At 39.7% G+C, this 26,393-nt stretch overlaps 1 protein-coding gene and 2 pseudogenes across 2 annotated transcripts; 2 read left to right on the plus strand and 1 right to left on the minus strand.

Annotated features, from left to right (window-relative positions):
- The first annotated feature begins 129 nt into the window (after window positions 1-129).
- On the plus strand, window positions 130-2,649 carry LOC145486279 (uncharacterized; annotated as a pseudogene).
- A 673-nt stretch (window positions 2,650-3,322) lies between these two features.
- LOC145487604 (uncharacterized) lies at window positions 3,323-4,284 on the minus strand. The gene has a single exon (XM_081466423.1). It carries the CDS (start codon window positions 4,273-4,275, stop codon window positions 3,433-3,435), a length of 843 nt encoding a protein of 280 aa, XP_081322549.1. The 5' UTR covers window positions 4,276-4,284; the 3' UTR covers window positions 3,323-3,432.
- A 5,272-nt stretch (window positions 4,285-9,556) lies between these two features.
- On the plus strand, window positions 9,557-25,806 carry LOC145487771 (polycystin-1-like protein 2; annotated as a pseudogene). The gene is made up of 8 exons (XR_014049451.1): window positions 9,557-9,739; window positions 10,414-10,599; window positions 11,480-11,731; window positions 17,567-18,295; window positions 18,719-18,955; window positions 20,199-21,435; window positions 22,582-22,750; window positions 23,774-25,806. The product of XR_014049451.1 is annotated as a polycystin-1-like protein 2 (transcript).
- The last annotated feature ends 587 nt before the right edge of the window (window positions 25,807-26,393 follow it).

Below are 26,393 nucleotides of genomic sequence, written 5' to 3' on the forward strand. Positions count from 1 at the left end.
AAACATCTAAGCAACACAAGTGTGAACATTTTTTGTTTGTTTTGAATCTTTCCCTTTTTGTTTCCTATTTAATCGATTGTTTCTTTGCTTTGCCAATTTTGGCTTTTTGTTTTGTTTTTCGTTCTGTTGGAAGATTATAAGGCGATTTTATGTCACAACCCACATTTGGCTTCAAAGGGAATGTTGTTGTATTCCTTGCTGTTGTTTTGTTGTTGTTGTTGTTGTTGTTGTTGTTGCTGTTGTTGTTGTTATTTGGCTCTGACCGATCTAGTGTGCTTCAGAAAATTTTGTTAACATTTCCCTTAACGACAAATAATTTTTTCAGGATCTTCTGAAAACAACGAAGCCTCCTAAGGATTATGCGCTGAACGTTTCTGAACTGTGAGTTACATCACATTCATTTATCCTAGTAACTTAAAATTTATACGAGCTCGCGCGATTGGATGATTCAACGCGTTTTTCTTTTGGCCCGCTTAATGAACTCTCGTTTACGCAGTAAACTAAGACATCTTTATGGCCATTTTCCGCGGCTAACATGAACACGGAACGCCCACAATCTGTAACAGCATCAATATCGGCGCCATGTTGTTCGAGAAGTCTCAAAATAGCCCTTTTTACAGTTCCCGGCGCCACCTTGGAATAGCAACCGCGCAAACACCACATCGAGGCTAACGTTGACGCGGGAAACACAAACAAGGAGAAATCACAGCTGTTTTGCTCGCGCGTTTCTCTCTGTAGCTATTAATTTTCTTCGATCAAAATGGTCATAAAGTACAAAGACAAGGAAATTACGACCCTCCAGGATATACAAAAACTCTCAGTGAAAGATCTGAGGGATATTTTGAAGAGTAATTCGGAAAGAGCCGGCGGAATAAAGGCGGCCTGTGTACGCTGAAAGTGTACGCTTTGCTTATGCGCAACGTGACAACGCCGGCTGATAACGCCCAGGAAAGTGTGGAAATCACTGGCGACTTCAAATACGACGAAATCCTAAGACAAATCTCCGCTCTTGGATGGTCTACTGACTTGCGTCAGCTTCCAGAACTGAACTTTATTCAGCTGTACGATTACCTTGTCGTGTCTACACGCAAGTATCGCCACATTGTGCTAAAAGGAGCAAACTACAAGAAGCTGAAAAGTTACCAATTTTTCTTCGAAGGCAACGTTAAACGGCTGGAAAGCAAAGCTTATCAAGGCAAGACCTATGTTAAGGCCAGCGTTCTTCCTTCAATGAAGAAGAATCCGTATAGAGTTTTAGTGGAGTTCTCACCTCAGTGTGACATTTTGCGAGCAGCGTGCACGTGTCCGGCTGGACTTGGCAGACTCGGCAAAGACAAATGCAACCACGTAGGAGGCGTACTGTTTGCTATCGAAGACTTCACAAGGAGAGGATTGCAAAAACACGCTGAACCATTGTCCTGCACGTCACGGCTGTCTGTATGGGTTGTGCCGCGCAACCAAAGTGTCGCAACAAAGCCACTAGACCAGGTCTTGATTAGAAAGATACGATTCGGCAAGAAAAACATTCGTCTGCAACCCAAGATCATAAAATTTGACACAAGAGCGCCAAATCAGCGAACAAGGGAGGAAGAGAGTTTCAAAATCTTCAGTGAAAGTCTTCAGAATTGTCTCCCTGCTAGCTCATTCTTCTTGTTTCACGACATCAAGTCAAACTGTCTAGAGGCGTCTGACCCCGAAGAGCAAGAGGAGGAGCCAGAGGGTGTGCCCTTTACAGATAGTGACGATATAGCTACCAAGCACTTTAAAGCTATTGTTGATGAACACATCTCTCACTTAACTATCACCCAGGAAGAGATCCAGGAAACAGAAAGATTGACACGTGGACAAAACCAAAACAATCTTTGGTTTGAAAAAAGGAAAACTCTCTTGACAGCCTCAAATTCTGGAAAGCCTGCCAAGACTAAAGTGGAACCCTCAAATAAAGTAAAATCAATTCTCTATTCAAACTTCACAACAGATGCTGTTCAATATGGCATTGAAAGTGAACCAAAGGCAGTGAACTTATATATTAGGGAAATGCGAACAGCTGGGATTGATGTCACAGTTGAGGAAGTTGGGCTACTGGTGTCTAAGGACAAACCATACCTAGGAGCCAGCATAGACAGAATTGTCACCTTCAAGCACACACAAGAAAAATGGGGAATGGAAATTAAATCCCCCTAAAGCAAAGCTGGCATAACTATTGAAGAGGCATGCAAAAATAAAGCCTTTTTTCTGGAGAAACTTTCTGATGGAACTGTAAGGCTTAAAAGAAATCATGACTACTATATTCAAATTCAAGGGTAGCTCTACTGTTCTAACTTGGATCTGAAAGGTATTATTCTCACAGTGTACTTTGGAGAGGACAGGCCACTATTTCTTGAGAAGCTAAGATTTGCTTAGACAATACTTGGTCCAGTGACTTTCTGCCCAAGATTGACTTCTTCTACAGAAGGGCACTTTTCCCTGGGCTTCTTACCAAGCGAGTACAACAGGGAAAGATTTTCTACCTCCATGGCGGCTGGCTGGCCTATGGCCAATATCACTGCACAAGGGCTGGCTTGAAAATGAAATTTCAGAGACAAGCATAAGCTAAAGTTTGATGTATTACTGGGCAGTAAATTTAGTAATTTATTATTATCATCATTACTATTTCATTTATGTAAAAACGCAAAGTCAATGTTACCCAAAAATACATTTATGATGTAAATACATGGCAGTGCAGGGACGAATTTGCACTTGCACTGTCTCTCTGTTATTCTCTATCTGTATTTTCACAGAATACAGTTGAACTAAGTTGAAAGTAGGATTATTTTAAATTTCCCATGGTGGGTGACATCAGGTTATAATTATTGATTTTTTTGGCTTTTATGCATGAATAAACCCATTTACTAATACTCACTCCCTATGCATTCTCCCAAGGGGGAAATGTACCTGGGCGAGAAGGGCAGAGAGGGGGGGGGGGGGGAGGGAGTTACAAAGACAAAAAAGAAAGAAATGTAGAGGGGTGGGGGTGTTGATGTTTTTCTTGGAACTACAATTAAATTTTACACAATTAGATTATTATTATTATTATTATTATTATTATTATTAAGTAAGAACTACATGTTGTAATTTGTTATCAGCTGATGATTTGACAGTGTGTTCAAATAAATATTAACCTTCTATTCATCCACTGTACACTGCCACAACATTGAATTGATGCTTACCATCCTTCTTAAATTCTGTTTTGATTAATAATGGTAAAAGGACTTTGTGTCAGCCAATTCTGTCTGTAATCATACTGTTACTTGTGACTTAAACAAAGTTAATCAGACTTTTGCTATGCTACCGTCTGTATGATTACAGACAAAACTGCACTTCACTTAGACAATTACCATTATTAGCCGAAGCTATAACAAAATTCTTCAATCTGGATAGTCACAATACAAACTAGGAATTTGGTTTGGCAGGTTGTAGTAAAGGAGGAAGAAACTTTGTTAATAGCCCACATACTGTTACAATCTGTGTCGCATATGGGCTTAATGTGTTTGGGAGGTTACCGTCTAAAATATGGTAAGTTTTAATTCTATCAATTGCCCGCTCCACATGTATTCGCACAGAGGCAATGGTCATAGTTTCTTCTGTCTCAACCGCAGTCATTTCATCCCGTTCTCCTAAAAATGGTGGCATATTTACGGTGACACCATCAGGCACAATGTCCTTTATGTCAAAGCCACGGTCAACCGTAACATTGTTACCACTGTCTAATAAATCAGGCTCTCCACTTTCGCGGGTAATTTGTTTATCTGATACACGTCCACCCCAGAGGTCAGAAAGAAACGTGACTTGGCCATTTGGCGTAACTCCAACAAGAAGCTTCCAAGTATTATGGTGTTTATAATCGGACCATGTTTCAGACTGTGCGAGCATTGCAGACGGCCGCTGAATAAAAATCTCGGTACAGTCCAAAATGATTCTGGTCGTAGAAAATTCTGCAAACTCTGCCGGCATGTTTTTGCGTACCAACTCTTGGGTAGGGAAAGGGAAAATACTCTGAAGCTCAAAGTACAACAGATTTATCCAGGTAATACAAATTCTTGAAACAAGGCTGATGCTTATACCAAATCTGTCAGCCAGATCCTGAACAAATAGGCCAGCCTTCAGTCGCATTAATACTAACAGAAATTCATCGAGAAATGTTAATTTCCTGGAGGATCCAGGCTTTTTCCGATTTTCATCTTCTTGATAAGGCTGACTCTCTTTCACAAACTGCTCTCCTTTCCAGTACTGCATCTTCCCCAGTTTTGGCTCAATAAACTTATAGAAACTGATCAGTGACTGATATGATAGAAAGCCAGTATAAAATAAAATCGCTGAATCATCATCCTTTATTTTGTCTAGGGAAAATTGCCGCCCTAGCAAAAGCTCATTTTCATTTTTCACTTTGGTCAACTCTTCTTCACAATCACTTAGCTTTAGTTCCAATAATGTGATCTTCTGCTGCAACTCTGTAATAATATCAACATCAGGGGATCCTGCTGATTCCAGATTATCAGTACATGAGGTTGAACCTTGTTCAGTGGCTGCTGAAACTGTTTCAAGTGGTACATGCATATTGAGTGACCCTTCCATGGAATCACATCCATTTCCTCTGTAGAAACAGTTCTGCTTTGCATTCGTTTAGCAGGAGCTTTTCGTGAAGTTTTCTGTGAAGTCCATTCAAACTGGGATGGCTCGGCACCTTAAAATAAAAATAAAGGCTATCATCAAAAATAAAAACCTGTAAAAATAATGACAATATAAATGATACAGTGCCGATGAACTCAGTGAAAGGATAATTTCAATTATGAATAATATCAACTATAATAATTGGCTTCAGTTTATTTACAGGAAACATTCATACATTGAAGGTACAACAAACAGCCCAGTTTATATTCACTGCTATACAATACTGTAACTTTAAAACTATAATATTTCAGGATCTTTCATGTGAACAGTAAATATCATTATTCAAAAGCTTTACACAGTCTTCTCGTCAAATTAAACTTTGCAAAGACAAGTATGAATGAAAAAATTAAGCCAAATGTAGGAGTAATGGTATATGATATTTTGTTATGGGCTTGCATGTATTTTATTACAAACCTGTCTTTAAGTAACAGCGGCCACCCAGTTTTCGTAAAATGTCTTCTTGTCGAAAATGTTCTGAGCAAACTACAGTTGCACCAGTCACCTTAAACCCGTCCTTTCCATGCTGCCTCTTTATAAGGTTGCACCATCGATTTCTGCGCTTAGGGTCAGTTGGAAACTGGAAGAAATGATGACCTGCGCATAGGCCTCTGTCATCATAATAGCTGTTGTTGCAGCCAAACACAGCGCAATTTTTTCCTCTTTTCTTCTTCGAAGTCGACGGAGGAGTATCTAGGTTATTATTTGCGTTGTTCATTATCCAAAAAACTTCGAACACACGCGAACGAAAGCCAATAAAAGCGAAGAAAGGCGTCGTTTCCTGTACAAATTACACCAAATGCAACATACGACACAACGTTAGCCTCGATGTGGTGTTTGCGCGGTTGCTATTCCAAGATGGCGCTGGGAACTGTGAAAAGGGCTATTACCATAACCATTTTGCGCGGCGTAATGTACAGGTGTTATTCCACCCTGATTATTTCCCAACTCATCAAACGCTCTGTCTCTTATGACTCGTGTTTTCGAATTTAAGCAGCTACGGTTCTGACGTAGAAACAGAACTTTCTCAGTCCCGCCTGTCGCCGCAGCGTGATGAATTGGAAATCGGTTTTTCCAGTCTTTAATATCAATATCTGCTTGTAGTTCTTGAAACAGCAGCTCGAGCACCTAGCGCGAGTTACACCGCGCCGCATGATGCACACCATGTTGGCCGTCGTTGCCGTTACCTACGCATCTCGCGGTACTCTAAAGTCAATTAATTTGTTTATCACTGTCAAAACTATCGCAAAACTAAATCCGGAACACAGCGATAAATTTGAAATAAAAATTTAAAAAATTAGCCGTCGTGGTTTACGATCTCAAGACAACGCAAAATTTGGTCATTTCACGTTGTTGTCTTGCAGAGGACGGCAGAGAAATGTACCAAGAATTATAACGCACGTGCACAGCCATTGTACTGCTCGTTAAGAGTGAATGCCTATAAAAATGGACCTAAATCGCCTATCAATGGCACAAGTCGAAAAATTGATTTCGCTTGTATTTTGTCCATAGATAGGTCCTAGTAAGAATAGAAACGGACCATAGTTAGTTTCTGCTGATACAGCTTTCTTTGGTAGAAATACGCCAAAAACGATTTCGACCCGATTGGGCTCAAAATCTACGTCCGGTTTTGCTGAATTTTCCGAATATTTGATTGCTTCGCGCTCCGCAGAACAGCTACTTGACAATCTTTCAATGGATTTATATTAAGTTCAGGTCTTCGTGGTATGACTGAGCGAAAAATAAAATAAATCAAAGTTAGTTTTGAGCCCGAAAAGAGATCAAACTGACACGCAAAATTGTACAGTGTGTCGCAAGAGAATTATTGCGTGAAAACATCGCCATATTTTTCTATGGGCTATAACTTTAAATACCATAAAAACACTTTCTACGGGTTAAATAAACACCCACCTGTTAGGATATCAAAAAATATCTCTGGGCAAATGGTTTCAAGTCGCCCGCCTTGGTCTGTGTTTCTCATAGATTTTGCCCAAAATCCGCCGTTGGAATGTAAGTAATTGCGTGACGCGGATAGCCACTCTCGAGTAATATATTCGTTTCCAGCAATCCGATGAAAGCAATTTTTGAAACGTTGTGTGGATAAAATAATGGAAAATGTTTTTTTGTTGTTGTTGTTGTTGTTTTTGTTTAAGTTAGTATAAATATATATGTTTTTTCATTTGCATTGCGACACCCACGACATCCATGATAAAGAACGTTACTACAGTACTCCGGGAAATGATTTTAACACTTGTTTATTTTATTGATTTCACTGATAACTTACAACACAGTGGCAGTTTTAGAGATACACTTAACCAATCCTCTATGCTTTATGGCAATTGAATCATTGACTGACAAATAAAGTCAAGTGGAAATACCATAATTTCTATAGACTACTAACTGCGTGATGGCATCTCAGCTCTTCTAGCTGTGTAGAAAATTTGTACCTACACAATATGCTCGAACTCAGCTAGAAAACCCGGAATTTCTTGAATTGAATTAGCCGAGGAAGAAATTGCGTTTAAGTTTCAATCATACTGGGAAAAAAATCCATCTTTTCTACTTTGGTTGTTTGATCAATTAACTGAAATTTGCAGATCAAAACACTGGTAGACAAATAAACATTACAGTGGTCGATCTAGGACTAGGTTTACACTAAAGGAGTTCCCGGATTCATCAATTTTAGAGTATTCGGATTAGTAGGGGTTTACAGTGAAAGGATATTCGGATTCTTAACCGTTTATACACGACGATAACTCCGGGAACATTCATGATGGAATGGTTAACAAGCAGTTTGTTGCCTCGACAACGAGAAACAAAATGCCTCCGAAAATAAGGCTAGGGGTAGGTTGAGACAGTCTGAAGTTTTCTTTCAACTCGCTGACCACGGTACTGTTGTCTATCATGTCAGGTCCCTCCAGGTATTTATTTAGGGTTTAGGGTCGAAAACCGTCGAGGTTTTCGATCGTGCCATCGTCGTCATCTGCGCAGTAAAGCATAAATTGGGTTTCTGAGGAGTATGGCATTACCCATTATAAAAGTGATTACCTACACCTGAAACAGCATGAGGTAATCACCCAGCGACCGCCATCAAATGGCCATCAATGTGCCTACGACTCGACTACGACTGGATCATGTAATCCGCCATTTTCGTTCCACCGCAAACTCAAAAGATCACAGGCGGAAAAATATCTGGATTCGAGAGAAAATCGTTCACACGACAAAACTCTCCGGATTCAAAAGTTTTCGGATTCAAAGTTCCCACTTTAAATTCCGGATTCAAAATCTTCGGAAACACGACCAAACCGGGGAGTTTTTATTTCGGTTTCGTCCACTTTTGTGTAAACGGCAAAATCAATCCAGCACTAAAACGTTCCGGATTCATCACGAATCCGGAACAATTTCCTGTAGTGTAAACCTACAATCCTGGCCATAAGTTGTTGGGACACCTCCCCTTTTTGCGCGCTAAAACCCACGATTTCAACTACGTCCTTAACGTTTTAGAACAAAAGATGAATAGAAGCAAGAACAATTGACCCCCCCTCTCCCCTAGCAATGTTTGATGAAAATGAAGCTATTCTGAAGACTAGATCGGATGTGGGAAAAAAGGAAAAAGGGACAATAGAAAGTGGTTAGACAGTTGTGTTGGAACCAAACGTGATTGCTGAACAATCGCTATTATTGGAATAAGACGTGAATATCTATCTTATCGTCTCTTTAGTTCGAGAATACTGTTCTAGGAGGCGAACAATTCTTGAAACGTGGCTTTTCTGAAGCTATTGTCAAGGATTTTTTTTCTTCAAGATTTTTATTAACATTGACAGGGGGGAGAGGGGTAGGCGGGCTTGCGCGGTTTTGGTCTTAAAAGAGGCTGCCTGTGAAGTCATCTGCCGTAACTGTCCCAACACTTTTGACCAGGATTGTAGTCTTAAATGAACAGCGAACATCCATCTTGTTTTGTTCGCGGAAGTCGGTCACAGAGGAGCGAATTTCAATGAAATATATATATAATTTGATTAAGCAATTAGCCAAAAATAGGTTGGCCGCCAAAACAGTTTAGGGTTTAGCCTAACTCTAACCTTAAGTTTTAAGGCTGAAGGAAAAAAAAAGGAAAAAGCATTGAGCATTTCAGTTGTTTGAAACAGAAACATTCTCCCACAATGAACTATGTATAGTACGTGGGTAACCAGGAAAGCAATCCGTCCAGCACAGTAATTGTTCAAATTAACAGCTTACCGAGACACTCGCACTGTCGATGCCTCTTATTTATGACTTTTAGGGTTTGTTTACTTTACTTTTTCCGACTTTTTAGCAGGAGAAAAAGCACTGAATGTGCTGGCACAAATAAAAAGGTTTAACCGAAAATCGATCCGTCGAAATCAACAAATACAAATTTAATCACTGTAGCGTTCCTTCAGATCACGTAAGGCTACAAACCAACAATATCAACTTGTCATTACGCTTAACAAATGAACTTAGAACGATTTTCTTTCTAGAACTCGTTCTTGTAATTAAAATGATCAAAGAAAGAACGACAGCCTAAAACGTGGGGGTGGACAGGGGGGTCAGAACCTCCCGCCTCCCGTACCCTGCTCTTCCGCTTCTATATAATAATAACTAATTATATTATAATAATCCACTTTATATATCAAGGGTAGCACCGAACAGTAGTAACTGAAAAAACAGTGGCCCTCGTATAAATATTTCCAGAATAAAAAGATGAACTATTAAAAATTAAATAACATAGAATCATTATTATTATTATTATTATTATCATTATTAACATATCAGGAAATATGCTTTAAGTCAAATGCTGAACAATTATTTGTTTCTGGAATGTGCTGAAAAAATGTCCGTACAGAAACTCATCTGCCAATGTTCTCCCTACAATTTCTATAAATTGCAGATTCAAGACTTCATCATCGAAAAGATTGTCTCACTGCAAGTGAAAAGTCTTCCAGACCTTTTGCAAAGTTCCTCCATTATAGGGTCTGCTATTCAGCAAACAGAAACAGTGTCTGACACATCACTGGTGAGCAAAATAAATGTTGAGGGAGGGTATAGCAGGAGGATGCCGGGTTATGGTAAGGGGAGATGAACAGAAAAGAAGATTCCCCTTTCCTGGTTTCTCTAAATATTTCAATCTCCAATATCTCACCTTGAGGAATAGTGCATGAGAATGCTTTAAGATCGAGCTTATTTCCCTCTGTTCTAACTAAATAATAATATTTATAGATGTTTTATCAATGCCATCCATGAATGTCCATTAATTCCAAGAAACATTTACTTTGACTGTTAAATGCGCCAGCTGGGTTGTTTCTGGCGTTTAGCTATCCAGTTAAACAGTGGCATAAGCTCTAAAACATTATCCCATAAACGCTATACCATCATTTCAACTATACATTCAATGTTTCTTAGCAATGGCCCTGATGACAACTACGATTTGGGTCGTCACGTCCCACTTGATGCGCTTACATAATCATTAAGTTTTGATCAATGTCTCGAATTGCGAGTTTGGGACGTCTGTAAAGAGAATCATACTCCGATATCAAGTCAGGCATGTGTAGCCATTGTTAGTTACAACAGGCTGTGAAAAGCATGTGTAGCCATTGTTAGCTACAACAGGCTGTGAAAAGCTATTGTAGCCCCAGATTCAGCCGAGCAGATAACAGCTTATTCTGTTGCTGATTACACTTTATTTGATAGGAATCCTCATTGTCAGCTATTGATTCAATGGCATCATTCTTATGGAACACTACTCAAGCAAAAGATGTGGTCAAGATATCGCTGGTCACCCAATCTGCAGAAAACTTAGGGTTCTGTCTTAACAGCTTGCTGAAGGCAGGAGCAGTCATTGCATCAGGAGATGTTGGTTCTGATCTTCAAGAAAAGGTTAATATTTGCCGTCTTGTATTATTAACGGCTGTCAATTGTTTCTTCATTGAAATGCACAAGGACATACTTTGATCTATAACTTCGACGATAATTACCTAACTTGTATTTGTCAGTAATAATTAAGTGACAAATTCTTACACTAACACTCCTTACATGCGCAGTGGTTAAATTTTTCCCAACCTTGGCACTGGTTACATATTTTCCCACACATGACTCGCCTTACATGTTTTCCTATGCTTGGTGCTGGTCACATGTTTTCCCACATGACTCGGCTTTCATGTTTTCCCACGCTTGACACTGGTTACATGTTTCCCCACACGACTCGCCTTACATGTTTTCCTATGCTTGGCACTGGTTACCTGTTTTCTTAAACATGACTCGCCTTACATATTTTCCCATGCTTGGCACTGGTCACATGTTTTCCCACACATGGTTCGCCTTACATGTTTCCCAAGCTTGGCACTAGTTACATGTTTCCCCACACGACTCGCTTTACATGTTTTCCTACACTTGACACTGGTTACATGTTTTCCCAAACATGACTCGCCTTACATGTTTTCCTATGCTTGGCACTGGTTACATGTTTTCCCACAGATGACTTGGCTCAATTATTTTCACACACTTGGCACTGGCTATACACATGTTTATTCATTGCTTGGCTCTGAAGCAAGTGCCAAGCATTTCCCATCTTTCCACTCGTTATATGTTTTGCAGCTGGTCACATGTTTTCCCAAGCTTGACAGCACCTGCTTCAGTTTTTTGGCTTTGCTTGGATTGATTCACTGTGTAAATTGTTGCTTTCCTTGTGATTGGTTGACCACATGTGAGTACTTTGGAGCTTGATTTATAAAACAACTCTTTTGTTGTGTTTTTTTAGGGTAGACAATTAGTCATGAGATCCATGAAGATCCTCAGCTTAGTTGGAGATGCAGTGCTGGCCCTAAGAGTTCCAGATGAAGAAATGATATCGATTGAGACAACAGGACTGACCTTGACCTTACGCCGCCATAGCCCGGATAAACTTGTAGGGTTAATAATTGAAGAAAAAGATACCAGATTTGTCTTGCCGGCTGGAGAGAAAGCATTGGAGTCCAGCGGAATACAAGGAGCAAGTTTTGTGGACACTCAGGTATGCATATTGTATCAAGCACCAGATAATGACCGTCCTAAGGGAAACAAGCTTTACTTAATCCTGACATTTCTGAAAAGCGTGGTTACGCTTGAGATGTTTCCCTCGACTACATCTCAAGAAACACTGAGAAACTTATTGTTCCCTTCGTGACCGGAAATAAAGCGTACAATATCCACAGTGATAAGTTATTATTAAATTATTGTCAAATTATTAGTAGTAGTACTTCATGGAGTTTCAGAAAGTCACTAAGCAGAATGTTTTTTGAGTAGCACCATGGCCTTACACGTGGTGTTTAAATCTAGGTACATTTCTTTTTTATTGTAATGACAGATTTGACTCCTTATTAAAAGCTCTAGATCTCTTTCCTAATTTCCATGACAACAACAAGCTTTGTTTGCCCTCGGACTGAGAAAAATGTTTTTACAAGGTTTTATATTAATAGAGTTATGGACCAGGCTACTTGAAATAACTAAAGAATTAAAAAAGGATAGGCAGCTAGGTCTACAAATGTTATTCAAGTTTGCCATACATCAGTTAAACACAAGTTAGTATTTTATATTTTATATTTTATGTGTTAGTGTCCCCAGTTAGCTATTTTTAGCTGAATATCTCCGACGCGTTGGTTAAGTCTATGTATGTATGCGTGTATGCATGTGTGCGTGTATGTGTGTGTGTATGTATGTATGTGCCTACGTACGTATATATGTATGTAAACACGATGTCTCATATGGGACACCCTTTAAGAGTGTGTCCATCAGAAAACTAGGCAGGAGGTGATACAGCTCAAATCACCTATATTTCCTTCAAACTTGGCACAAATGTGGGGTTTGGTGAGTGAATTATTGTGGCAAAAAACGTACGTCAAAATATTTTATTCCCTTCAAGTTAGGGGGACCCCGCGCAAAAATGGCCATTTGACACTAATTTATGCATATTTAATTCGCCATCTTGGTTTAGTATTTCTACAACAAGAAAAACCATGTGAAAAGGAAATCCACTGGATCATGTTCACTGTACAACAATCAGTCTAAGAGCACAGATATTCATTTCAACTGGGCAATTTGATTTCTCTCCATGGCTTCATCTTAAGTAAGGTGCATATTTCGTAGTGTTGTGAATAGCCTTTAATTGATGGCAAATATCTGCCATGGGCAAAACCAGAAGCATATCACTTAGAATAGGTGATATGCTTCTGGCAAAACCAAATACACATTATTCTAACCTGGATAGTGAGAGTAATCAATAAAGTTCTCAAAAAGCCATAAAATGTTTGGGGACTTCAAGATTTTTTTCTGTGCTGGCGTACTGTTTACATAGAAATTTACGATTTCTGGCCATTTCATGAACATCCACTAAAACACAAAAGCCATTTCTCTGTCTTAACCTAACTCGAAATCAACAAGAAATATCAAGCTAAGCATTTTCCTATCGATTACGAGTAAAAATTCGGCGAAAAGAAGCGCTGGGGACACTTCTTTCAAATATTTCGTAACTTTACAACAAAATGTATCTTAAGGCATTCTAACGATATCGATATAAATACTGCAGCAGAAGATTCAACGCACGAGCTCCCTCAAATTATGTTTTCAAATGTAAAATAGAATGGAAACAAGAAATAACTTCTACATACATGTCACTTAGACGCGATTTTGGGCTCTCTTTAACTCTTGGATCGCGAAATTGTCATCAATACATGTACGGTTGCTTCGACCCGGCGAGTTTTAAGGTGGCTCCCTATAGTTTTACGATCGCGCGAGCGCTGAGGAAGTAATCTGCGCGCGCTCAAAGGTAAACGTCAGTGTTTTTCGATATTTTATTACGTCAACATGAGCACGAAAAGAAAAATTGACAGTGAATTTTTCTCGCGTTTCCTTCGGTGAAATTCCGTAAAATTTGGCAGATTGGTAGCAAACATTTTACTTTAGTCGGAGCTCGTTTTTCAGGGAAATCTATAAGGCCACATTTTTTGCAGTGGTAAAAGACATAATTTGAAAATATCGAAGAAACTGCCTTTACAAACCCTACTTTTTTCGTGTTTAAAATTTGTATCCCGCTGTAGGCGATGTGATGTAAAGATTTTGGAAGATTTCACCGAAGGAAATTCATGAAAATCACAAATAAAGCCATAAAAACAGTCAAAAACACCTTTGTTTGGGCATCTATAATTTAAGACTAAATCCCAAAATTTTAACAGAGATGATAGGAAAACACTATTTAATCATTGCTTATTACATGTAATAAGTTTGAGAGGACTAGGTGTGAAAGCGAATGTAAAGACAGCATTCAAAACATAACACTTGCGCGCGCAACGCCATAAATGATTACCCTATGGAGCCACCTTAAAGAGAATATCCATCGCCATTCCGCTTTCATGGTCACAGATGCTAGTAACTTGTCGGCATCGCTACTCAAAAGACCGCTCAAAATCCACAGACAGCCATCACTGCTGCTATAACAAAACAGCCCGCCGCACACGACCACTCCACCACTCCGCCATTTTTGACGACGTTGAGCCGACGATATTACGCCATTACCGGTATTGAAAAGTAAGCGGTTCAGTAGGTAGTTCATGTATGGTAATACAAATTTTACCGCATAATATCGTCAAAGATGGCGGCATGTTTTGTGGTGGCGTTTGAAAGAAATCTATATGTTACAGCAGTAGTGATGGCTCTCCCTGTATTTTGAACGGCGTTTGAGTAGCTATCTCGACAACCTGTTGACTTCTCTGGCGATGAAAGGGGGATGGTAAGGGATATTTTTCTGTTAAAACGTGCGTCGAAGTCAACGGAATATGGACTGAACATTTTAAAAGGGCATCAAAATCCAAGAATCAAAGAGAGGGCAAAATCGCGTCTAAGTGACCTGTATGAAGTAGTTATTTCTTGTTTCCATTCTATTTTACACCTGAAAGTGTAAGTTGAGGGAACTTGTGAGTTGAATCTTCTGCTGCGGTATTCATATCCATAGGCGTACAAGAGAAGACAAGAGAGGTCTCTTGTCTTATCGGTAACCGACCAAAAGTAATTTCGTAAAACGACCCTTCAGACGGCCCAGGAAGGAGAAAAAACACCACACATGAGTCGATTAACGTTTCATTTAACTTCATTGGCATATTCAGACCGAGATGTAATTTAGATATGCAATTTCCAAAGTATTGTTCATAACCTTCATAGATTCTCTTCGTTTCTGTAAACAATTATTAACCACGAGCACATAGGGTGGTCTGTCTGTGCGCGTACGGGCACCTTCGGACTTAAGGGCGCGGTGACCTTCTTGTCGTGAAACTCATTGCCAGAAGTCCTTCGAGATAGTCTTGTTTTGGCCACAGCAGACTTGCAGCCTACACTGCAAGCCTTCCATGAATTCAAAAGCCACGTAAATAAGATGGTAAGCAACAGAGACGTACTAGAGAAACACTTCCAAAGAAAACTTCAAGAAAAAAAATTAAAACACCCCATTGTTAAGACATTCCAAACGGCTCTTTTCAGGGCTTCCACAAAAAACAAAACTCTTGGTCTTCGTTCGCTTTCATTCGTGTCCTTGTTTTGTTGATGGAAAATTGGGAACGGAAATAATATTTATAATAGATTTCCACGATACACATTAAACCGACTTCTAGCCAACAGAAAACCCTAGGCTACTCAAATCATTTCAGTCTAAGTCGTTTTTTGCAAGGCAAATGTCAGAGAAAGTAGCTTACAAGCCTTGAACATAAAAGGAAAGGCGCGCCGCTGTCCCGACTGATTACCATAGGGTCTTCGGTGCGCAACGATACTTCAGATCAGCAGCAGATAGAAATGGTACACTTTACACGGTACTACTTTCGCTAGCAACTCTTTTAAGAAACCACTCGACGGCCTACAGACCCCCAGTCGGGCGTCTTATAACACAGAGAGACATTAAAAGTACGAACCTCTATTTACGAGTTTTAGAAATTACGCCAACAGCATTATTTTGGAATGTTTTTTTTCTTTTTTTCTTAAGTGTCGTTGCCCGAATCATGAGCGTTTTGCCCGAAAAATTACGTAATTTCCGTAGCTAGCGGGACTGCAGCCCCCTCCCGCCCCCCCCCCCCCAGCTTGTACGCCTATATGCCTTCAGATATAGCTCCAAAAGTATTTGAAAGAAGTGTCTCGTAATCGTTTGACAATAAAAATAAACGGTAAAAGTTTGCGACGTTTCGACCGCTCTTCGGTCATTATCAAGCAAGATGTAAGAAGTAAAATTTGCATAGATATATATAGCTACAAAGAGGTAAGAATGTGTGAAAATTATTAATGAAGTAAAAATATGTAAAAAGTATGTAAAAGAATTTACAAAGTAGTGCTTAAAACAATAAAAAACATGTAAAACTAATTAAAAAAAAAGATTATTTAAAAACTTTCGCACGAATAGAGTCAGATTGTACATTGAGGCTTGGTCTCAGTTCGTGAATAAAAAACATTTCAAAAATAAGACAGTCAAACTTGGTTGTACATTTCTTTAAATCGAAAAGTTATTAGTAAGATCTTTAGGGGCCAAAGAATGTTCCTCACCTGAAATCACGTGAAGTCAAGCCGCCGGTCGTTAACCAACAGTCCCTTGAGTACCATTTTAAATCTGACCTGTGCGATGTAGGTTATGTTGGTTTTACGCGCCGGCACTTGCACCAACGCGTCGATGAGCACAAAAACCCATCGTCATCAATTGGGAAACATTTTCGCGAGGAACATTCTTTCGCCCCTAAAGGTCTTACTAATAACTTTTCGATTTTAAAGAAATGTACAACCAAGTTTGACTGTCTTATTTTTGAAATGTTTTTTATTCACGAACTGAGACCAAGCCTCAATGTACAATCTGACTCTATTCGTGCGAAAGTTTTTAAATAATCTTTTTTTTTAATTAGTTTTACATATTTTTTTATTGTTTTAAGCACTACTTTGTAAATTCTTTTACATACTTTTTACATATTTTTACTTCATTAATAATTTTCACACATTCTTACCTCTTTGTAGCTATATATATCTATGCAAATTTTACTTCTTACATCTTGCTTGATAATGACCGAAGAGCGGTCGAAACGTCGCAAACTTTTACCGTTTATTTTTATTGTCAAATGTTTTAAAAAACCCTTACTGATATGTCTCGTAATCGACAGGAAAATGCTTAGATTGATATTTCTTGTTGATTTCGGGTTAGGTTAAGACAGAGAAATGGCTTTTGTGTTTTAGTGGATGTTCATGAAATGGCCACAAATCGTAAACTTCTATGTAAACAGTACGCCAGAACAGAAAAAATATTGAAGTCCCCAAGCATTTTATGGCTTTTTTGAGAACTTTATTGATTGTTCTCACTATCCAGGCTATAATAATGTGTATTTGATTTTGCCCATGGCAGATATTTGCCATCAATTAAAGGCTATTCACAACACTACGAAATATGCACCTTACTTAAGATGAAGCCATGGAGAGAAATCAAATTGCCCAGTTGAAATGAATATCTGTGCTCTTAGACTGATAGTTGTAGCACATGATCCAGTGGATTTCGTTTTCACATGGTTTTTCTTGTTGTAGAAATACTAAACCAAAGATGGCTAGTTAAATATGCGTATTTAGTGTCAAATGGCCATTTTTGCACGGGTTCCTCCTAACTTGAAGGGAATAAAATATTTTGACCTACTTTTTTGCAGCAATAATTCACTCACCAAACTCAACACTTGTGCCGAGTTGGAGGGAAATCGGTGATTTTAGCTGTATCACCTGCTGCCTGGTTCTGCCTGGTTTTCTCGTGGACACACTCTTAACGTTATTAATGCCGGACAGTTGATGAAAGTTTTTGTCCTTTTTGCAGATGCTATCAATCCCATTCAATCCTTACACCTGGGACAGTACTAAGCAAAGAGTTAACTCTGATGTCGTAGCTCTGGACTTAAGAGATGACACACGCAAGCTGATTAAAGTATCAAATCTCTCAAAAAACGTTATCATCGTTACACCATTACAAAACCAGACGGTTTCCTTCGAAAATGGACAGTATTTCACCCAGAATAATCATCTGCGTTTTCATGTAATTGATGTTGAGTACGAAAATACCCTGATAATGCTGGAAATCACACCTACTGAGGCAAATACAAATCTGTTTCTGTACTTGCGATATGGTCAGCGGCCAACCACCCAAGAGCATGACCTCAATGCCACTGTCTTGAAGAGCGAAAAGTGTGTCTGGTCACCAGGTGCGCATGGCAGAAAGGATGGCAAAACTAAATGTTCCCAGCTAACGAGTCCAATAGAAACTCTCGCCAAGCGACCAGGGAAGTACTTTCTTGGAGTGCAAGGCTATAACAGAAGTGGAACAAACTCTCACAAGAGGGAGAAAGGATCATGTTTCAGAAATAGACGACAAAAGCGTTCATGTGTCGAAGTCAAGGACCCCCCTCCCACTTCCCCTCAGGACGAAAATGTGACTGTGGTGCCAGTATACGATTCTAAATCGGATCAAAACTATACTCTGAGGGTAGCCCTTGGGAGCTGTGTCTTCTGGTCAGAGGAGAGGGAAAAGTGGATAACAGAGGGCTGTCGGGTGAGTGGTATAAACGTTCTTCAGTCAGGTCTCATTTGTCATTTTCAATTTTGCAATCCAATTGTGATCTTTAGAAGCCTCTGCTTCTGAAATTCTGATATGAAAGAGTAATCCGCGGCAATTGTCCAGGACATTTAATAGTTTTCGTAATTTGACGCAGGCTGTAGCACTCTAGTGCTTGTTTACGACAAATTTGCCTTCTATGAACCAATCCGAAATGAAGTAATTATTTCAAGCCTGTGGTGAAATTCTTTTTATGATGAAATTTTTAACTGACTGGCAGAGAAAAAAAATAATTTTGATAGGACGTTTTACAAGCAACGTGATCAGCTTTTGCTAGCCTACGTACTACAAATGATAATGTGAAGAATTTTAAATGATTTAATTTAATTTCGTTTTCGTTTTCCGTTTATTTTTTACCAGGTTTTATCAGCAACATACAACGAATTTATTAATTGTTCCTGTAATCTTCTGACTTCATTTGGAGGAGCTCTTTTGATCAAACCGAATCCCACTGATTTTGACAAGGTCTCCGTAGAGTTCAAGAATCTCCAAGAAACTGGAAACGTTGCAGTTACTGTGACGATCTCTGTAGTTCTCCTGTGTTATATTGTCGTGCTGCTTATCGTCAGAAAAGCGGATAAAAAAGACGCCAGAAATATAGGCATTGATGACGACAATTTATTTCAATAGGGTGCATAATTACAGTCAAGGCTGTAGTCTTCCTTATGGCCCTAGATATAAAACTAAGTTACAACATGACTTATTACAGGAAGTTTAACCATATCGATTTATAAAGAATTAATGTTGGGTTCAACTGTAAAATCCGCTGTTTTGAACATTTTACAAACTTGCCGGGTTCTACCCTGGAATCCAACGATTTCAGTTCAACAATTTTGGAATTCATACAAATGCAGCTCGTAAAAAAGGTGTTGTAGATTTAAGCACACCGGGCTGGCAGAGGGCTTGAAGCTGCACCCTCGGAGAAACGTTTCGGTCTTTTATCCGATGCAGCTCAAACTTTGCAGTGATAGAACTTTTAATTTCAAACAATCGCATGGGGTTTTTTGTTATTATTTAAATAATCTTTCCCTGTTAAGGCCCAAAATGTCATTAATTCGGATAGAACTCGTTAAGATAACGTGAAATGCGAAAAACTTATTAAAAAAGACATGATGATAGATGCGAATGCAGCCATAACACTACTGGGAAAAAAAAAAAAAAAAAAAAAAAAACAGAAAAAAAACAGAAAAAATTTTCAAGCTTTGCAAAATCGAGGGAAGTTCAAAGCTCCAAACCCTATATCTTCATAAACATAAACAATTGTAGAGTCAAGTGATTTATCAAAAAAAAAAAGAAAAAAGAAAATGAAATGGAAAAAAAGTGGCAATTACAGTAGATTGATTGGTTGATATAGGAACAAATTAAATTTAGCGGAAAAACTGCTCACGGTCACCTCGTTATTACGGCCGTGTTGTTTTTTTGTCCTGCCGAAACGCCCGTACATTTTCTCATAAGAAAACCTGTCCATGCGGCCACCCTGTTAATAGGGCCAACGATTACGTTCTGAAATCCCAACCTACAACCAACCAAATACGCATTTGTCCTTTTTTTTTTTTTTTGGTTAAACAAAAGAAAAAATATTGAGCGATTCTCTTGTTTATTCAAACACCTGTAACACGTCATTGACCTCTGTCGTTAACAAATCAAACACAATTTCCTTCACAGAGATGTCACTTTAAATAGATCCCATTAATGATGTGAAATTTTCATGGCCCGTTGGTGACCGTTTTAACGGGGTTCCAGTTTATTCGTTATTATCATGATCTTAGCTTGAGCCGTTAAAACTTCAGGTCTAGTATCTCACAGTACATTAATAAATGAAATCCACTTCGATTCCTAGACTAGTCTGCCAGTGCATCTACCCTCCACAGCAAGCTGCTCACACGTCTATCGAATAATCATTTCCACGGGCGTGTGGAGAAATTCAGGTACAACAGCTAAGGTTACCATGGAGATATACGGTAGTGAAGGAAGCAGCGGAATTGTTCAGCTCAACTTAGACGAGCCTGGCGTGGATAATTTTCTCTTTACTCGTGGAAACACGGATGTGTTTGTTCTTAATCTTAGTCAGTCTCTTGGCGCGATTCAGGCATTGCGAATTGGTCATGACAACTCTGGTGACAGCCCTTCCTGGTTTCTAGAAGAAATCGTTGTTATTGACGAACAGGTAAATTGCGCTTGGGCGTTTACCAGCAGCCAGTGGCTTGCCCTGGAGCGAGAAGACGGTCGAATTGAGCGAATCATTGAACAGGCGCCAAATGAGGGCACTTTTAGACACGAGATGCTAAAACGTTGGTGGAGAGGTCTGACTGAAACCCATCTTTGGGTCTCAGTTCTAGCGAAGCCGAGGAGAAGCCGCTTTACAAGAGTACAGCGAGTGTCGTGCTGCCTGTCAGTGCTGCTTACAGCCATGCTTGCTAACGCGATGTTCTATAAGTTGGAAGGCAAATCTGAGCAAGTGCTACAAGTAGGACCCCTGAAATTCTCGTGGGCCCAAATCATTATCACTTTGAAAAGTGCACTTATCGTTGCACCCATAAACATTGTGACAGTATTCCTTTTTCAGAAAGGAGCAAATGAGACTGTGTTGTCGTAAAGCGATGTGGCTTACCTACCTGGCCTGGTTCTTCTTGATTAGTTCTTGTGTTGTTTCTGCTTCGTTTACCATCTTCTACAGCTTGATTTGGGGAAAGAGCACCAGCGAGCAGTGGCTAACGTCAGTGCTTGTATCACTGAGGAAGGATGTGACAATTACAGAACCTGCTAAAGTGTTATTCATAGCCATATTCTTCGCCGCCATTCTCAAATGGAAAAAGAGTAGATCTGAAGGACGCCAAAGCCACAAAGCAGCTAAAAGTAGCCCCTCACAACAACGACTGTGGAAAATGATGCTATCTGAAGTGGAAGACATGAGGAAATAACAGCTAAAGAAAAAGAACTTGTCGCTTCTTTTCTTCGAGCTTGTCGTTTACGTCCTGTTCATCTTCCTGGTGATGGTCTTGTGTTATGGCAACCGGAATAGTTACCAATATCACATGACCAAGTCCATCCGGGATGGGCTACCAAACTTTGAAAAGGTAAGTACTGTCAACAAGGAAACAAGTCTGGTTTAACTCCAAACTGAGTAATCATGTGGATTCATTTGGTTTTTCTTTTGTTGAGCTGTTCAGTTCAACATATTCTACAAAACGAGCAGTACGAACAGTAGGCATGATGTTTAAAACCAAATCAGTTAATTCAAATGAGTCAGAGCGGTTTTCACTTGAGTGTAGAAAAGTAAATTGGTTTTGTCGTATCGTGCTACACGATTGGCTTAAAAAACTCGTGCCATTTTGTCAAACATAACCAATCGTGACTCACCCGCACACGTTTTTCCGCGCGTCGCGTAAGCTTCATGCATTTACTTCGATTATCGATTGGTTCGTTGGTCTGTGTCCTTTGTGACTGGCTTAAGTGAGTATTTTGGTTTTGGTTTTACGATATTCAGTTGGAAACCGCTCTATGCTATTAGAATAATGCGGAATTAAAAGTGATATTTTTACTCTGGAATAAGGTCAGTCGAACGCACCCTGAGAATGAGTCCAACCTATTTTAGTGCTTAGAACGTGGCGTCACAAGACATGCGGAATGCAAGCGATTTCGGCTCGGTCCATAACCTAGGGGGAAGAAAGGAGCAAGTGAAATATTACCCCAGTATAGACCTCGTGTTAGTTTAATAACATTCGCATACCGTAAATCCTCGAATCAGCGCCCGGGGCGCTTATTAGAGGGGGGGGGGGGGGGGGGCGCTTATTTAATCTTTCCCAAATCGTGGCCTGCATGATTATTTGTTTTAATACGTCATTTGGGCGTAAACAACAACATAAGCCGTTTATTGACATAAAAAGCTGATCCTAAATTTTAAATCGCGTCGCCGTTAGTACTTAACGTGCTCAATGTGTTCACTTAACGTGTTTACAAACTGAAACAATGTACAAATCTAAACTCTACATGACGAAAACTATACGTCCTTTATTGTCTCATTACTCGCCCACAAAATGGGGGGGGGAGGGGAGGGGGCGATTATTCGAGGGGGAGGGCGCTTATTTTAAATTTTGGCCGATAGGAGGGGCGCTTATTGGAAAGGGGCGCTTATTCGAAGGGTGAGGGAGGGGGGCGAATTCGAGGACTTACGGTATTCACCGTTCCATTTTCTTTTTCTCTTTCTCTTTTCTCTATGATAGGTTAACGATAAGGAGAAGCTCTGGAGCTGGTTAAATGACGCTTTTATCCCAGGTGTGTTTGCGGGCCGATGGTACAATGGCCAACAAGAGAATCAAACAGTGTACATTGGAGACAAGCACTCAATCCTTGTTGGGATGGCTCGAGCCCGCCAACTAAGAGTTAAACCGAGTAAGTTTTAGTCTCAAAGCTCAATGTTTTGAAATGGCAATAATCGCCACTTTAATTGTATCCGGAAGAAAGTGCACACAGAGGCTCAGATAATGGCTAATCCATGGCGGTCTTAAAGGAGTTACGTCTCGGTTTCTGCACCTTGACAAGTTTTGCCTAAATATTTTAAGTGCGTCGTTTGTAATCCGTTTAAAGGTAATTTTGCATGTGGCCAAAATTACTTAAAATACCGTGATTGAGCTACTTCAGTCACTATTCTGTGAGCTGAAGACAGATAAACAATAGCCTCCATTTGGCGCGGAAATACCCTCGGATATTTGTCCTTGGACATTATCTGTTCCGAGAACCGGACGGTTCTCTGAGAGTGTAGCTCGAGGAACACTGTGAGCTTTGAGGAATAGATAATGTCCACGGACAAATATCGGAAAATATTTTCGGGCCAAATGAAAGCTATTGTGTTTATTATCCTTCAAATTTTTTTCACAACACGCGCAGATTTGAAAATTGGGGAATATCACTCGGATGTTCCCCAGTTTTTACTGGGACGAGCATTCAGGCGCGTGACGTGTTTAGACCAGTCGCGCGCGAGTGAAAATACTTGATGGATTATAAATATATCTTATTAGAAGTTTTGGTGGGTAGCATCGCTGTATATTTTTACGAGTTGTGCCGTATTTTGACGAGTCCGTAGGGCGAGTCAAAATACAAGCAGCGAGTGAAAATATAAAGCGATACTACACACCAAAACGTCTAATAATAGAACTATTATTGAATTCGCGTTTACTATTGCTTTAACTAAAATTGTCCAAAAGCAAATACACTTGTTCCTTCAACATGTTGTTGGACCCTTGAAGTGTGAGAAAAGCAGTCTATGAGTTATATCTACTTGGAAATTTGTCAAAGAAGGTTAATTCTGGTTATAGCATTAGGTAGTATGTTCTGATTAACCGCTTTGCAGTAGAACAGAGCCTTCTTTAAGGCATGAACAGCTATTTTCTAATGGTGGTTTCGTAAACATTTCAGCATCCTGTAAAGTTGACTATATGACGAGAATATTTCCGGTGTGCTACGACGGATACGGGCTAGAAAATGAAGATAGAACCCCCTATAGTAAACCGGCCTGGAAGCCCATCGACAACTCTTCGAGTCACGAGGAGCTACTTCGACTTTGCCCGAAGCCCTGGCGATACCAGAATCCGGGGGAGAGTGAAACTGTGCCCAAGTGGGGACAATTCTCATTTTACCCTGGGGGAGGATTCGTGGCTGACTTAGGATACGAGAACGTAACAGGTTTTAGCATTATCAAGAATTTAAAAACTAATGACTGGCTGGACAGACAAACCAGAGCTGTTATTGTGGAATTCTCAGCCTTCAACCCGTCAGTAAATGTTTTAGCTATTGCAACGTATTTCTACGAAGTTGGGGCGTCAGGACACACGGCAACGTTCAAGAGAATTGATGTTCTCTCTCTGCCCTCCACTCAGACCGCCGCCAAACAGTTGTATATGATCTGTGTTCTTTTATTTATCGTCTTCGTGCTTTGGTACCTTGGACGAGAGGGTTACAAGCTCTACAAGCGGGGTTTCCGGTATTTTAAATCCTTCTGGAACTGGATGGAACTGTACCAAGTGTTTTTCTCCGTGCTAGCTATTATTATGTATGTGGTACAATCGGAAAAAGTGTCTTCGACCATCAGAAAATTACAAGAAAACGTGTATGGTCATGTGAGTTTCCAAGAAGCTCTGGTTTGGCGCGAGGTAGATAATGTCGTTCTTGGTTTGTCGGTGTTTTTAATCTCTGTGAAACTCTTGCGCCTGATAAGATTCAATAAACACGTTGCTGTGTTTTCCATAACATTGAGGAACAGTGTGAGACATCTCGCATCTTTCGGGGTTATTTTCTTAATTCTTTTCATTGCCTTCTCGCACTTTGGTATTCTGATTTTCGGAGCTGGATTTGAGCGCTATTCATCGTTTCTAAAAGCTAGTTTTTTCCAAGTAGAGTTGACTCTGGGTCGAGTGAAAGCAAGGCCAGTCAATCAGTTAGAGCTCACCAACAAAATGTTCGGAAGAATTTTCGCAGCCATGATTCTGCTGAGTACTACCATTTTGGCGATGAACTTCTTTATCGTCATAATGAACGACGCACTTGCAGAAGCAAAGAACACTGCAAAGGAAAGCCCACTTTACGACCCTGGCATGGACGAATGCAGCTGGAAGAAAACAAACCAACGCCATCAGTTTTATGATAAGATAAGTAATGGTTTACGCCAACGGAAACTCGAGGAAACGTTAGCCCGGTCAAGCATCAGGAAAAAAGCATCAGGAAATGCAAAGCAAAACAACTCGAAGAAAATGTCCTTCTTTGATCAAGGCAATAATATTATTGTATATCCGAAACATCCAAGGAATGAGCATCGCTGCCATCTTAATAAGAAGGGAAAGAAAGTACGTTTCGCAGAGGATGTCACTAAGTCTCAACTGAGAAGATTACAGGCGACCAAGAAAGATCTGTTCCAACGCTTGGACAGTATAGTCCAAGCATATTCCAGAGAGGCCGAGCAGGAAGAGAAATTTGAGTTGATTATGAATGAGATGGGTGTTCATAACTCTTTGGATCCCATGGTAAACGGTACAGCTTTTTCAAATGAGTCATTTGAATATCACGAGCGACCAGTTAGCATTCCCGACATCATTGAATGAATGAAAAAAATGTAACTGAGGCCATATTAAAATTTTCGTTGTACATAATGTAACCGACTGAAAACAAATTAATTTCTTTAAGAAACAAACGAAGTATGCTTTGTGAAAAAAATGATTTGTGTTTCTACTAGTTTGTCCAGAATATGCATTCTAACTTTTCCATTGTACTCGAGGAATTGTTCGACCTCACTAAGCTTCAGTTTAGTGGGATCTTTGCAGGCGTAACCACGTTTAAATAAATAATTAAATTGATCCTGGTACGGACTGAAAATAATGTAAAAACTTGACCAAAAAACTGTGTAATTTCCAATCATGAGAGCATTGTAGCTAACGACTACGTTGCTGCCCTGTATTTCCAGCCTTATGGTTATTTTGAGCCAAAGATACTTTTTAATTTTTTCGCTTATCTCAATTCAGACCATAGTATCGATTTTGGTCACTCCAGTGACCATAGATTGAAAACGTGACAGAAAATTGGCGTTACTTTCGATTCTCACCAAATTTAGACAGTGAGATGATATCATCCTTAGCCAATAACAGGCCATTTTTCAGCTCTTTTCGTCATATCCCCCCCTCGGGAGAGTTTTGTCAAATTAGCTAATTTAGTATGCAAGCCAACGTAATGGCGGTCGCTCTCGGCGAAATGTTTATTTGCTCAAAATTGGGGCAAAATCTTTCGGAGATGGAAGTCAGAACATTTGTAAGGATACAGAAAGTAATTTGGGACCAGTTGCTGGCTTCTAAGGCTGAATTTATCCAGAAGTAAGCTGTATTTTCGTTTTCGTGCCGAAAGCCACGCGGTGAAATATTATCGGCTTGTTATGCTCTCCCGTTCTGTTTTTTCTCTTGGTCTTTTTTGTAGCCTGCCGAGGCCATTCTTTCGTCTAAATCAGTTGAAAAAAGTTCGAAAAAGATGTTCCCATTCGAGTTTAAGCTCTCAG

This window comes from Orbicella franksi, chromosome 5 (genome assembly GCF_964199315.1).
Source record: "Orbicella franksi chromosome 5, jaOrbFran1.1, whole genome shotgun sequence".
NCBI lineage: Eukaryota > Metazoa > Cnidaria > Anthozoa > Scleractinia > Merulinidae > Orbicella > Orbicella franksi.